We start from the raw sequence: 14,878 nt of genomic DNA, 5'->3' as shown, positions 1-14,878 counted from the left end.
GCGGATGAGCTGCGGGCGCTTATATCGGAGGAGAGGTATGACATCGTAGGTATAACAGAGACTTGGCTAGACGATAGCTACGACTGGACGGTAAATTTAACAGATTATAGTTTATTTAGAAGGGACCGGAAACAGGGGAAGGGCGGAGGAGTCTGCTTATATGTAAGGTCACGTCTAAAGCCCAGACTAAGGGAAGATATAGGAGAGGGAGAAGAGGGGGTCGAGTCCATGTGGGTAGAGATAGAGGGGGCAAAAAATAATAATAAAATATTACTGGGGGTCTGCTATAAGCCACCTAATATAACAGAGGAGAATGAGAAACTGCTATTAGGACAAATAGACAAAGTAGCAAAACATAATGAGGTGATTGTAATGGGGGACTTCAACTACCCGGATATTGACTGGGAAACAGAAACCTGTAGATCGCAGAAAGGAAAAAGGTTCTTGACAAATATCAAGGATAATTATCTCTCCCAACTAGTGCAGGAACCAACGAGGGGGAAGGCCGTGTTGGACTTAATATTGACTAATAGGCCTGATAGAATAACTGAGGTACAGATAGGGGGGTACCTAGGTAATAGCGATCATAATATTATCAATTTCAAAATGCCCATCAGTAGGGTTATCAATAAGGGAACAACAAAAACATTAAACTTTAGGAGGGCGAAGTTTGATCAGCTGAAAGAAAACCTTCAACTTATAGACTGGGACAAAGTTCTTAATCAAGGAAATACGAATAGTAAATGGGAAACCTTCAAAAGAATTCTGAATACTCAGTGCGAGAGGTATATACCGTATGGGAATAAAAGGGCCAGAAATAAGAGGAAACCAATATGGTTGAACAAGAACGTAAAAGGGGCGTTAAATAGCAAAAAAGAGGCATTCAAGAGATTAAAACAGGAAAACAGTAAGGAGGCACTAATGTGTTACAAGGAAAAAACGAGAACCTGCAAAAAACAAATAAAAATAGCAAAGGAGGAAACAGAGAGACGTATTGCTAGGGAAAGTAGATCAAATCCCAAACTGTTCTTTACGTATATAAATAGTAAAAGGATTAAATCGAATAATATTGGACCGATAAAAAGTGATGAAGGCAAAATCATAGAGAAAGATGAGGATAAAGCTAATCTATTAAATACATTTTTTTCGTCAACTTTCACAAAGGAAAAAGAACTAACAGGCGAAATGAGAAGTGACAAGCCTAATCCTCCACTAAGTATGACAAATCTAACCCAAGCTGGGGTACAGAAACGCCTCAGTAACATTAAAATAAACAAATCACCAGGACCTGATGGCATACACCCACGGGTACTAAGGGAACTAAGTAATGTGATAGACAGACCGTTATATCTTATATTGAAGGACTCTATTGAGACTGGGTCTGTGCCACTTGATTGGCGACAGGCGAATGTAGTGCCAATATTCAAAAAGGGAGCAAAAAGTAACACCGGAAACTATCGGCCGGTGAGTCTGACGTCCATTGTGGGCAAAATTTTTGAAGGCTTTATTAATGAGGCAATTACGGAGCATCTTGATGCTAATAATCTATTAACCCCGAACCAACATGGATTCATGAGGAATCGCTCCTGCCAAACAAACCTGATTGACTTCTACGAGGAGGTTAGCTCTCGAGTAGATCAGGGGGAACCAGTGGATGTCGTGTATCTCGACTTCTCAAAAGCGTTCGATAGCGTGCCACATAATAGGTTGGTATACAAAATGAGAATGATGGGGCTGGGGGAAAATGTCTGCAAGTGGGTAGCTAACTGGCTAAAGGATAGAAGGCAGAGGGTGGTTATAAATGGAATATACTCAGATTGGGTAAGCGTCACTAGTGGGGTACCACAGGGGTCTGTACTAGGCCCAATGTTATTTAATATCTTTATTAATGACATAGTCAACGGGATAAATAGTAAAATATCAATATTTGCAGATGACACAAAGTTATGTAAAACAATTAATACAAAAGAGGATAGTGAAGACCTACAGAGGGATTTGGATAAGCTGGGTAGGTGGAGCATTAAATGGCAAATGAGGTTTAACGAGGAGAAATGTAAGGTCATACATATGGGAAGGAAAAATGGAAGTCACCAGTACTCACTGAATGGGAAATCATTGGGGAATTCAGAGATGGAGAAGGACTTGGGCATCTTGATTGATAGCAAACTAAATTGGAGTGCCCAAAGTCAGGCGGCTGCTGTAAGGGCAAACAGGGTAATGGGATGTATCAGAAGAGGTATAGCTGCAAAGGATGAGAACATTGTTCTTCCACTGTACAAAGCTCTGGTCAGACCACACTTGGAATACTGTGCTCAGTTATGGGCCCCAATATATAGAAAGGATATAAATGAGCTTGAAAAGGTACAAAGGAGGGCAAAAAAATTAATAAGGGGAATGGAGGGACTGCAACACCCAGAGAAGTTGGCAAAACTAGGACTATTCAGCCTGGAAAAGAGAAGGTTGAGGGGGGACATAATAAATGTGTACAAATATGTTAGGGGACAGTATAGAGACCTTGCCCGGGATTTGTTCAAAAGGAGGGATATTACGGTAACAAGAGGGCATTCACTAAGACTGGAAGAGAAAAGGTTTCAGCACCAGCATAGGAAGGGGTTCTTTACGGTAAGAGCAGTGAGAATATGGAATTCACTGAGTGAGGAGACGGTAATGTCGGATTCACTAAACCAGTTCAAGCGGGGACTGGATGCTTTTCTAGATACCAGGCAGATTTCAGCATATACTTAAAAATAGAATAAAATAGTAGGTTGATACAGGGATTTATTCTGACTGCTGGTTTCAGAGTCGGGAGGGAATTTTTCCTCAGGTGAAGATTGGCTAAATCATTTGGGGTTTTTGCCCTCCTCTGGATCAACTTTAGCAATTACAGAACTAACAGGTCGAACTTGATGGACGCAAGTCTTTATTCGGCTTTACTAACTATGTAACCGAAACCAAATTTGGGAGGGTTTCAGCTTTCAAAAGAGTAATTTATAAAACCAATGGATGAATTTAACGTCAGGTATAAGCTTTTATTTACATAACATGGATAAGCGACATAACTTCTGTCAGGGAGTATACACTGTGTAGTGGCCAGTATTAGGTACTGCAGCTCCTATTAAAGTGAATGTGATCTGAGCTGCAGTACCTGAGAATTGGCACTACACAGTGTATGGAGCTGTGCAGTTCCTGCTCTGCACACTGTGCACATCCAGCAGTTGTGGGACCTGCTACCAGTTGACTGGTGGGGGTGCTGGGTGTCAGCAAAGGTTATCTGTTACGCTAGTCACTACTCCCGAACAAGCCATGAGGCAGGGTAGTCAAACGTTCCGGGATCAGATACCAAGAGAGCATGTAGTAAACTAAAGGGAAAAGACAAAGGCGAAGTCAGGTAACGGTCTGAGGTCAGAGTACCAGGAAGATGGCGGATCAGAGCAAAGGGGCTAGGCAAACGGATGGTCAGAACGAGGTTCAAGGTCATGCAGCAAAAGATCAACAAACAGAGCACAAAAATACAAGGCAAACCACTGAGCAAATGCTACGTCTGGCAGAGATCTGGGACTGACAGCTCAGCTAAGTAGCTGGGTAATCAGCTGGAACAGGGAACAACTTAAAGAAGCTCAGCACCTCCCAGACCCAGATTGACGGCGGAGCTGTCCATCAAAACACTGACAGCTCATCACATCTCTGCACCAGATTGGATGATTGAACTGTCAGTCACCGTGTACAAAACACACTGAACAGTGGAATGATGACATTATCAATTTCAAATTAATGGGGGTCTAAGGATAAGCCTTTTATACTTTCTACGTCACAAAAATGCATCGCATTGACAGCCTGCATTGCACAGAAAATATGTTGATCCAAACAATCAATAACTATTTTTCCATATAGTTTCCCTTTTTTTGTCTATATAATGATCACTAAATAAGGTATTGATTTCAAATTGGTGAAAAAAATATATTCAAAGACCCACATATAAGAAAAATACAAAAAAATAAATATTCACCTTATCGGTGTTGGACTGTGAATAGCATTTATCCACCACTATTCACACTGGGGACACAGGACCCTCATTCTCGTGACCAGTGAGGGACCCCCAGAGATCTCAAATGTATCCCCTATCTTGTAACTTTGTAAACGTGGTATTCCCAGGGATGACAAGAAAATGTTAAACAGCCAATATCGAAATAAACAGAAGTCTGGAAAAGTTTAGAAACATTTATTTGATAAAGTGCATTGCAAGCAGAGGAGGCCAAAATAAATCTAGCAGGATAAATGTGCACTAGATGTGCTGATAGTGATCGGCCTCCACACTTCCATGTCTCATCAATCGACCCGGCTGATACACGAGGTCCATAATATACGTCTCTGGTGAAGCTTTGGTTCCGGCACGAATAGATTCATCCAGTATCTTCACTTCATTCCACGCTCGGCCGTAATCTCCACGTGTCAGGGAACAGCCGATGCCGATTCTGTCAGCTATAGCCTAGGATAGCAGCAGATCATTACATGAAAATAGGTATTGGTTGTGGACATCACATATAGTGGGTGCTTAGTGCCACTCAGACTCATACTCATGTTTTGCTTATATTATAGTCGACCTCTAAAAGGGACCTCAAATTCTTTTCTTCTATCTTCCAAATAAGTTTATATAAAGTTACATCCATTTTACAATTGGGTTGGGTGTTACGGCTGCGCTGTTAGGTGTGGAGAAATTGCAGGACTGAGGTGTAGTTATTAAAACTTTATTAAGAAAGAGGTAAAACAATGCGTTTCAGGTCAGACTGAAATGGTATAATACATTACACAAGGGTTAGTCCAACCCAGAAACGCGTGGTAATAACTACAACACAGACACAAAATTCCTCCACACCAGCAGTGCAGTCATAACATCCAACTCCTTTTCAGTTTGTGTGCAAACAAGGTGGATTTTTCTACACCTGCAGTATTGGCGGCAGGAGCTGGTATTTTCATTGACTCAGTAGGTGTTCTATCCTTTTGTGTAATTGTTTCTCCTTTATCCCTACTCAATACATTATCACCCTACGGCACTGTTCTTAATCATTAGTATCTAAACCATTTTACAATGTCTTTCTATCACTGCCGTACCCAACTGATAGCAGAAGTACAGGTGGCACTAGGGATTCATCTTGTCACCGGCAGCAGAGTCTGTCACTCTATTTTGTGATTCGGGCCTAAGGGGGAAGGTGCCAAGTCAGTGTTAGGAGACTTATAGGCCATGCAATGCTCCTCTGGGAAATGAAATATGCAAATATCCTCTTAAGAGAAGGACTCTAGTGCCCCCTACTGAAAGTAGGAACCTCAAAAGAGAGACGTTCCCCCGAGATCCTTGTCATCCAGCCGAATCAGACCTCTTGCTTTTCACTGAAGAGAGGCAAACACCCCGAAACACGTGTCTGCAAACAGAGTGTCTGGGTTAGTTTTTTTCCTAAGTCATGTGGCTAGGCTTGTTAAAGGGTAGATACTTACTTTTAGTATTGTTACTTCCAATACGTGGCGCTAGAGATCAAGTCTTCTTCCTCTCTGAAGAAGCTATTTGCATATTATATTATTATAAGTACACTCCTCGTAATAAGAGTTTTTTCTGGGCTTCAGCTAAATTTATGCAGCCACTCTATATGACGGCAGATTGCTGAGTCTTGGCAATGTGCACACTGTCAGGATTCTGCGCTGTTGTTCGAGTGGTCATTACGTGACCATAAGTAAGCATAGATGCAATTATGTGTCGACTAGCCAGTTTTCCTGATTCTCTCACTGTTCTTTTGAGAGAAGCGGATGAGCAACCAGTTGGCATGTGACCGCAACTACGCAAATCGCATAATGACATACTTGACCATGTAACAGAGCACAATCCTGATAGTGTGCACATCGCCAGGATGCAGAGTGACTGCACAAATTTAGCTGAAGCCCGGAAACCCCCTTAAAGGGATTTTCCTACTGAACATAATTATTACCTATCCACAGGATACGTAAAAAATGTGTGATCACAGAGGGTCCAAATACTGTGAGTCATAGTAGCATCACATGTCGGACCAACGCAATATTTCCAACAGAGCCCCCAATTATCATAGGTCTTTAATAGTATTGGTCTTCCCATATGAATCAAAAGGGACTTTGTGTGCCCCCAACAAGGTTCCATGGCCCAAGCGCAACTACAACTCCTGCACCCAATATAGTTATGGCTCTGGGAACCCAAAAGATCCCAAGAACAAAGATCCCTCTGGGGGGTAGCGCAAATGTGTGACCACTACTCTGTTCACCTTTATAGGACTGATGGAGACAGCCAAAGTGCTCACACATGCATATTACTGTTTCAGGAAACAGGCAACTTTGGGAGGTTCCCAGTAGTCAGACCCTCAGCGAAAATACATTTATTACCTACCAAGTGGATTGGTGATACATGTATTTAATGGGACAATCCCTTAAATGTCCATGTTTAGGATGAAGGAGTTACTGATTGAATAGTAAAGAGACATCACAAAGGTACATTGATTTTTGCAGAAAGCCATATTCGCTCTATAAGGCCGGTTTCACACGTCCCATCGATTTTAATGGGTCTGCGTGTATCATTGTCTCCAGTACGTGTGGAAACTGTCACCACACCTACAGGAAATACTGTGTGAAAGAGCCTTAATAAAGATATCAGGAGGAGAAAGATTACCACTGTTAGGGCCCATGCACATGACCGTATTTTCACTCCGAGTGCGATCAGACAAAACATCAGTTAATGTTAATCTATGGGGCTGTGCACATGTCTGATTTTTTTCCTGGGACTGGCTCGGTGATCTATAACAAAAAAATCGCAGCATGCCCAAGTTGGATCCAACTATCGTATCACACTCAGCCATACAAGTCAATGAGTCCGTGGAAAACATCAGACTGAACTCGGATGACATCTGAATGCAGTCTGCTGTTCATGGACTGACAAAATGGAGAAAATGGAGGGTTTTTTTCCATCTTCTCCTCATCCAAGAGAATCGGATCCCACTGTGATCAAACTCTGATCAGACTGTTATTAGCATAATTGTCCCTATTTTCTCAGATGAGAGAATATACACTGGTGTGACCCTGGCCTAATAAAGAATCTGATGATATAAGGCAGAGAAAAAAACTGTATGTACTTGGGTGTAGTACTGGAGGCATATAGAGGTACAGCATGGCTCCATAGAAGTCTATAGGCACCATCAGAGTTTATGTGGAGCTGCATTACATTCATATACACTAGACCTGTAGATAGCAATACACTGAGTAGCACCGATTACATGTGGACAACTCACCTTGTAAAGCAATGCTCGATGATAGAATATCCCTCTCTTAATTTTCCCGATAGGTATTACATTGCACTTCAGCTCGTACTTAAGCTCGCCAACGTGAAGCTCCCAGCTGAATTCGTGCAGTCGATCTTTTGCTATAGGTCCACCCATCTTTTCCGCAACAAACCTTCACGAAATGAAAACATATCCATCGCTTTTCAGATTTTTTTTCTGCTGACATTTTTTTCAAGTACCATCAAAAAAAACAAAAGTAGCTATTTTTTTCCCAAATGGCCGCTGAGTGATTGCTGTAATTACGCTCAGATCATTAAATAAATTAAGATGGTAATGTATGCAGCCATTTAGGCATTTTGTCTGCTAAACTGCATTTTTTTGTAAGATTAAAAGCCGAACATAAAAGCTCAAAATGAAATCAATTGAAGACTGTAGAAATTAGGCAAATCTAATGATTATGTAGTTAAGGAGGAAGAAGAGATTTATCAGCAAAGGGTTAGGCTAGAGTTCAACATGTTGCTTAATGCGGAGCATTAACCTACACAATTAAGAGATTTCCATAGCAGCACATACACTGGGGACTGGTTTTCCTTCCCCGGCATTCTTATGGCATATGACATGGTACCTCCACACTACCCTCACATGTTTCATAACAAACAGCAGAAAGTGCGATCATTCATGCTTGGGCCGTATACGGTAAACTGAGGTATGGAGTCTGGATCCTGATTTTCATGTCGCAACAGTGCGCCACAAGGCTGAGAACCGCGTAGCAAAATTGCCTGCAATATTATGCACTTCACCTGTATTTGCAGGAAAAATTGTAGAAAAGCTCCCTATTTTTCAACTGTTAATCCTTGCAAGGACTTTTGGTGTTTGTACTGCAAACTAGGACTTCAGTAGAGTGAGAGTAGTCACAGATTGGTGGGTGCCATTTTCCCATGAACATCTACAGCAGAAGCGGGGAGAACAGTCAGGATGTAATAGAGGAGGAGAGCTAATAGGGGCTATTCCCTTCTTGAGAGGGCTTGCAAGAGACAGCATCCTCTGCACTTTTTTTGCTTGGCATACTGCACTTATTTGACACTTAGGTGAAGAACGTCACATTTGTGGCCCTTCAATCAAAAAGCTGTCTGCATATATGTTTCTGGCATGGCAAATATCATTACTCCTGTTGCAAAACTTATTAAAGAGTGGTCAGACATTGACTTATAAGGACTACCAACACGCCCCCTGATGAAGCAAGGTGAAACGTACGTTAGGACCACATGCTACACCATCTTGACAGACATGTAAGCAAGTTCTTATACTTCTTAGTACATATGTCCTGCCATTAAGGTGTTGATTTGATAGTTATGGACTGACAGTCCTCTATATCTATTTGGACAATTAAGGATATAAAATAGTTTGGATATGTGCAAAGTGATATTAGGTGTTTTTATTTGAATATATTTGATGTGGTCCTCCATTGGGTTACTCTGTTCAATATGCATTTCTTTTTAATTGTACACATTTAATAAATATTATATTTTAAGAGACTACATGCACCTATTCTGTTCTTTTGGTGGTGTTTATTGACCTTCAAGTGTTTTGCCTTCTTGAAGAGAAATAATTAGCATCTAAAGTTCTGAGAAACAATACATGAATGGATTCTGGCTGCCAGATATGGGTGGCTATTACAGAGCTCATAGAGGGGTGCAATGAAGTCCAAAAGAGCTAACAGGGTCTTGGGGCAGGGGTCTTCACAAGACAACCCACTTAAAAACTTTCTTGATTACTATGATCCCAGCATTTAACAACTACTGAATACGAGTAAGCAAAACTGCTCTGTTGTGATCGTTCCACCTTTAGCTAAAGATCTATGAACCTTTGTCTCTGGGCACCATAACATTTCATAGTCTTTTTGACATTGGGGTGCGTAGATTGCAACATTCATTACATATGAGATTTACTTACTGTGCCAAAGCAACAACCTGCTCCTTAGGGTGCGGGAGAGGAAGGATTGTCTTGGTTACTTCTGAGATATAGTCAGCCAATTCTTGGTCAAATGGTGGATAAAACTGAGTTATCTGAGGAATAGGCTCCGGCTGAGTTTTCGTTGGAGGTATCTCATCTTCTTCCTTTGTCTTTTCTTCTTCTTTCTTCACTTTACTCTTTATTTTGCTAAAATGAATTGACACAGATTTCTTATTCATACTTGTAATACCAGAATTCCACAATAGAAAGCATCTATGAGGGTCTATCTTGTTTGATCAATTACGGTAAGTATTTTTTTTAATTAAAGGCATTGGCCTACCATACCAGCTTATCAGCTATCCTGTTTTTAGCTCTCCATCTGGAGTTACTCCTTTGAATAGAGCAATGCACATAAAATCGCAACCCTTGGTCATCTCCATCAGTCCCATATACAATAAATTGAACAGTGATGAGTGTCCAGAGAACGCCAGAGCCCCATTATTGGTCAAAGTAATCAGGCTTCCCAATCGATCAGATAGATGATCAAGGGGTCCACCATAGCGATTTAAGGAAAAGTTGACCATTTTTCCATATGAGGGTACATGATAGCAGACCAATCACTAGAAAGATCAACTAACTCTACAGTAAAGAGAATAATCATGACCTTCATAACTATAATGAAGAAGAGGATAGATTTATATGTCCCATCCTAAAGACCCCCATACACATTAGAGAAAAGTCGGTTGAACCCATCGAAATCGACAAGTTCGACCGATGGTCTACTGTGTATGGGAGTGCCGGCCGACTGATGGTCTGGAGAGATGTCAGTTGCGCATGTCCGATTTAGGACTACCGATCACATTATTCTCCCGGAAATAAGTCGCTGGCCGATGTGTCAGTCGGTAGCTTTCTCATGGAGTACACAGGAGCACTTGGCCGTGCAAGCGCTCATGTGTATGGGAGAGTTGGCTGAGATGGCTGTTGGCCGAATGATTGGCCAAACCATCGTTTGGCCAACAATCATCTAATGTGTATGGCCAGCGTTACAATTCCCCACTAATTGCAAGATACCAGCCACACCTGATGCCACATACTTCAACCTTTGCACTCACAGGATAAAATATTCCGGGAGACTCTGTAAAGAACAGTTCCTGCTGTACCCCTTTGCCATGTTTTCCAACTGTAGCCAAATTTATAGTTTACCCTCCATAATTAATTTCCAGTTTGGCTGCGGCACAGCAATTGCTGCATCTTTATTCATGATCTGGCTCTTCTGCTATCCTTCTCTGCTGCCACCTGATTGCTTCGGCATGTGCACTGATTTCTATGTGCGACCCATTGGATTTTTTGGTGTATTGGATGATGGTGTCAGATACTTTCTCAATAATGCAACTGTTCCTGGGAACAGAATCTTAAGAATTTAAGAACCTGATTTCTTAAATTCTTAATAGTTCTCCCCCTGCCCTAACTAGAAGTGTTCCCTGACTGCCCATGAAGGATGCATTTCCCTCATGATTTTGCACATTGCATTTATAAAAAGGTAACGGTAGCTAAGAAGGACTATTGTAGAATAATGACCTATTCAGGGACAGCCCATACCCCATAGGGTAAAAACACAATCTCTTAGGATCATCCAGAAGCCAAATCCAACAGCAACCACCCATACTGCCCACTATCCGATGATATATATAGTACTGCTTTCTTACCGCCTATTATCGCTTAAAGAATAATTCAATTTTGATTAATGTTTTCAGAAAAATAAAAAAGATTGTTATATATCTTACCACAGAAAAACGTGTCTTTCTCAATTTAACAAACACTTCTCCTCCCCCTCCACCCCTTAAATTGATCAATCTCTCTGAATTTGATGATAAAATTTGCATACACAAGTTTGTACACTGAAGGGTCAGGTTACATATTGCTCATAGAACTCTGTACAGAGGGTATGGGGGAGGAGGAAGCACAGCTACACTGCTCAGTTCTGCTGATAATGCTGCTGCATCTATGGATGCTACAGAGACATATGGGAAAGGGATCTCTATGAGTTCAGTTTATAGTAGTCATCCTAGTCTCCTTTCAATTTTGGAGCTGAGTTCAGGTAAAATAAATCAACTAGTAATTAAGCCTAAAGAGGGAAAAGTGTAAAACAATACAGGATACAAGTTATATCGTGGCTAGAAATACTATTATTCCTCATGTACACATATACAGTACTGTGTGACCACTGATTCTGAAAACAAATCTTAAAGTTTATAATACTATTCTGATGCCATCTGATTTTCACAAACAGTTAAGATCCTACAAAAATGCTACAAAAGAAAACTCTTCTAATAACCCTGTAACACGATTTAAAGTCACCACTAGGTGGCTTTTCCAACACTGCCTCCATTTGGCCAAGTTGCAGGTCCTTACTCATCACTCTCTTCCAATCTACCCCTTACTGCTTATAGATTGTAAGCTCATACGATCACAGCTCTTTCTTAATGTTCCTGTTTTACGCTGTGTTGTTCTACATACATGCTTCAACACAGGATTGCACTATTCGGCTATAAGATAAATCTTGGACGGGAAGCAGGACACAAGAGAATTTAGAAACTGTGGCATCTAAAATATATTGTTCCCCTCTGTCATTTATTAGGCGAGACCTATCGACACAGCTATGTAACAGAAATGGGTAGTATATGGGACAGCAAAAATATACATAGAAATGTTTTTCTTTCAGTGACAAATTTGGGTTACAATAAGAGTTAGTGCCCATAAATCACACATTTCTGGACAGATTAATTAATACCACATTGACAGAACGGCATGAAAAAGGTTCCACCCGACCTTCATGGAGCAAAGAGAAGACATATACCTTGTAAGATATATTGTTTGCAATATTGTTTTGAACTAAGTCGCAGAACTTAGATGAACTACAGGAAAGTCTCTGCTGACGATAAAACTGGATGTTGAAATACTGAACTAATCAAAATTAAAGGAAAATCATAAATAAGACTACTGATTTGTGTCTAGAAGAGTCAACTGCAACCTCTGTACGGTGGGAAAAAAACCCTGGAAAGGATATTTTTCTCCTAAAGAATCTGAGATAATATCTAGTAGAAAATGGATAATTTTTGCACTTTCTGCCAAATCCCTAGCCATGCTTGCCAACAGCACCAATTTTGCTTGAAAAGCACTTACAAAATGAAGAATAAAGAGGTGGTACTTAACAAAACTATGCCTGAAAATTACCATTTGGAGGGTACTCCAGGTAAATGTAGATGCCACTGAGCTTCAGCTTATCATGTGAGAAGTTCTACAGTTCTGTGGTCAAGGATTCAAATCCAACCAAAAGCAACAACTTCATGAACTTTATATATTCCCTTTGGGTTGTTCCTGTAATAGTGGGGAAGGGCGTAGCCTTCCCTTGGTACTGAGATAGCTAAAGGAAGTTTTCCTAAAGTCAGACCTCTCTGAACTGTTGGTAGACCAAGCTAGGGGTTAGCTTTAGTGGTCCAGTCAGTAGAGTAAAGGGGGGACTTAGTGCCCGGATCAAGCCTTGAGTGATATAGAGCTTGTTCCTGGCATAATTCATTGTGGGCTGCAGTACCTGTAAACAGCCAGAAGATGCCACTGTTCTGGGTGCAGATGTCAGGTTGAGTCTGCTAGCAGGGTTACAGGCAGTGATGAGTCAATGCTGTGTGATGACAGCTCACTGAGGGTGGGCACTTTAGGAAGATTCCTGCTTAAGTGTCTAGAAAGCAGGAGGAGTCACTCAGTAAGAGACAGTACGGGGAATCGTGCGGGCAGCCTGACTATAGTGGCTGCTAGGGTAGACGGGAGCTCTACACCCTCAGACAGTGGGATCACTACTGTGCAAGTCTCCTCACGCAAGAGCAAGAGTCCTGTTAGCTGGTCGGAGAAACTCATCAGAGGTAGTGAGGACCCGAGGCACTTCTAGTCTGCAGGAAGCAGAAGAAGATAAATAGGACTCCAGGCTAGGACGTGGGGGAGATATTTGATCCAGGTCACTGTTAATGTTACAGAAGAGTCACGTGGACTAGAGATAGAGTCACAAGAGATGCTTCACTTAAAGAGGGAACCAGGGCTGAAGATGTTGTCAGTGCCTGTGAGAGAGATGATAGCCTGTCGGGCCTTATCCATTATATCTGCCTGTAAATACTGTAAATATTCCTCTTCCCCAAGTAAAGTTCAAGTTCTGGTTAAGAACCTCGTGTCCTCTGAATTTATTGCTGCCCTGGTCCCAGAAGAGAAATGCCTGGAGACAGCCGCGATCGGATGGCTTGAAGTAAGTGAAGAGCACCACATACACAGCCACACTTCAGAGGGAGGACACGTATTGTCTGTAGGGTGCCATAGCGAGTGGGGACTACAGCTCGCCCACGACTACCTCGCTGGAGCACCTTACATTCCCACACTCCAAAAACATATTAATTGTTTTATTTCCACAGTGCTTCTGTGAGATACAAGCCAATAACGATATGATATGTAAAAACTTTACAATATGAAGTTTCAGCTGTTTGGGTCTAAGGAACAAGCTCTTTTCGCGTTGCATCTGAAGGAGCCATAACTTTTTTATTTTTCCGTCAACTTGCAAAAAATTATTTGTTTTTGTCTCGCTATATTCTTTTTCCATCAAAAAAAGCTATGTGAGGATGTATATTTTGCCAGAAAGGTTTTTATTGATATAATTTTGGGCTACATATGACTTTTGATCATTTTTTATTTCATTTTTTTCTTTTATTGCAAGGCAGGATGAAAAAAAAAAAAAAAAAACATCCTTTCCTTTTTTTTCTTTAACCATGCAGGTTATATAATGGAATAAACAGTTTGGTATCGTGGCATCAGTAAAAATTGAATTACATGTACTATTTCTCCAAATTACACTAATGAAGCATTTTTAAGCCACGTTCAGTATTTGGTCAGTATTTTACATCAGTATTTGTAAGCCAAAACCAGGATTGGGGGAAAAAATGAAGAAGTGGTGACGTGTTTATATTATATTTTTCCTCTGATTGTTCCACTCCTGATTTTGGCTTACAAATACTGATGTAAAATACTGACCAAATTCTGAACATGTGAACGTGGCCCTATGGGGAGAAAAGGAAGCGCATTTGCATTACTTTATATTATATTTCCCATGCACAGGATTTCATAAAACCTTTCTCAAATTTAAAAGGGTTTTCAGATCACAAGATATTTGATCATCATGAAGCTTCACCAAGATGTGTAGAACAGAATAGGAGAATAGGAATTGGAGATGTTCTGCAGTACTCGGCTGCGGCCACTACACTGAATAGAGATGTGCAATGATGCAACATTTTGGTTGCGGGGGAGGGGCGTTTTTGTCTTTTATTTTAAATTCACAGTATACTCTGGCTATGGGTTTTTTTTCTGGGGTTTTCCCATAGGCATCTTTATAGAATTTGGAAAATCGTCAGTCGTAAATGAAAAAAAAATCACCATTTAAAATAAAGCTAAAATGGGATTTTTATAAGCATTTTATTAGAGCCGATTTTCCTTGCATGATATTTTTAATAAACTGCCGGTGGAGATCATCTATCTGAATGGTGCAGGCTGATGTGTAGCCCAGATATCCATCACGTGAAGCCTTGCTGTTAAAAAACACATCT

The 14,878-nt window shown here is 40.9% G+C and overlaps 1 protein-coding gene across 2 annotated transcripts in view; it reads right to left on the bottom strand.

The window, feature by feature from the left end:
- Positions 1-4,204: 4,204 nt before the first annotated feature.
- The window catches only part of ARMC3 (armadillo repeat containing 3), an 83,806-nt gene continuing 73,132 nt past the window's right edge, over positions 4,205-14,878 (bottom strand). For both annotated transcript variants that reach the window (XM_073676502.1, XM_073676503.1), the window contains exons 17-19: positions 9,243-9,449; positions 7,299-7,461; positions 4,205-4,486 (exon numbers count right to left, since the gene is read on the bottom strand). In XM_073676502.1, the coding sequence (XP_073532603.1) occupies positions 4,283-4,486; positions 7,299-7,461; positions 9,243-9,449 (574 nt within the window). In that variant the 3' untranslated portion in view covers positions 4,205-4,282. The remainder of the gene's footprint in view (positions 4,487-7,298; positions 7,462-9,242; positions 9,450-14,878) is intronic.

This window comes from Phyllobates terribilis, unplaced genomic scaffold (genome assembly GCF_046119375.1).
Source record: "Phyllobates terribilis strain yellow unplaced genomic scaffold, ASM4611937v1 Scaffold_4__5_contigs__length_816908805, whole genome shotgun sequence".
In the NCBI taxonomy this organism is placed as follows: domain Eukaryota; kingdom Metazoa; phylum Chordata; class Amphibia; order Anura; family Dendrobatidae; genus Phyllobates; species Phyllobates terribilis.
The sequence above is the reverse complement of the archived record's forward strand: the minus strand, read 5'-3'. Positions and strand labels throughout refer to the sequence as shown.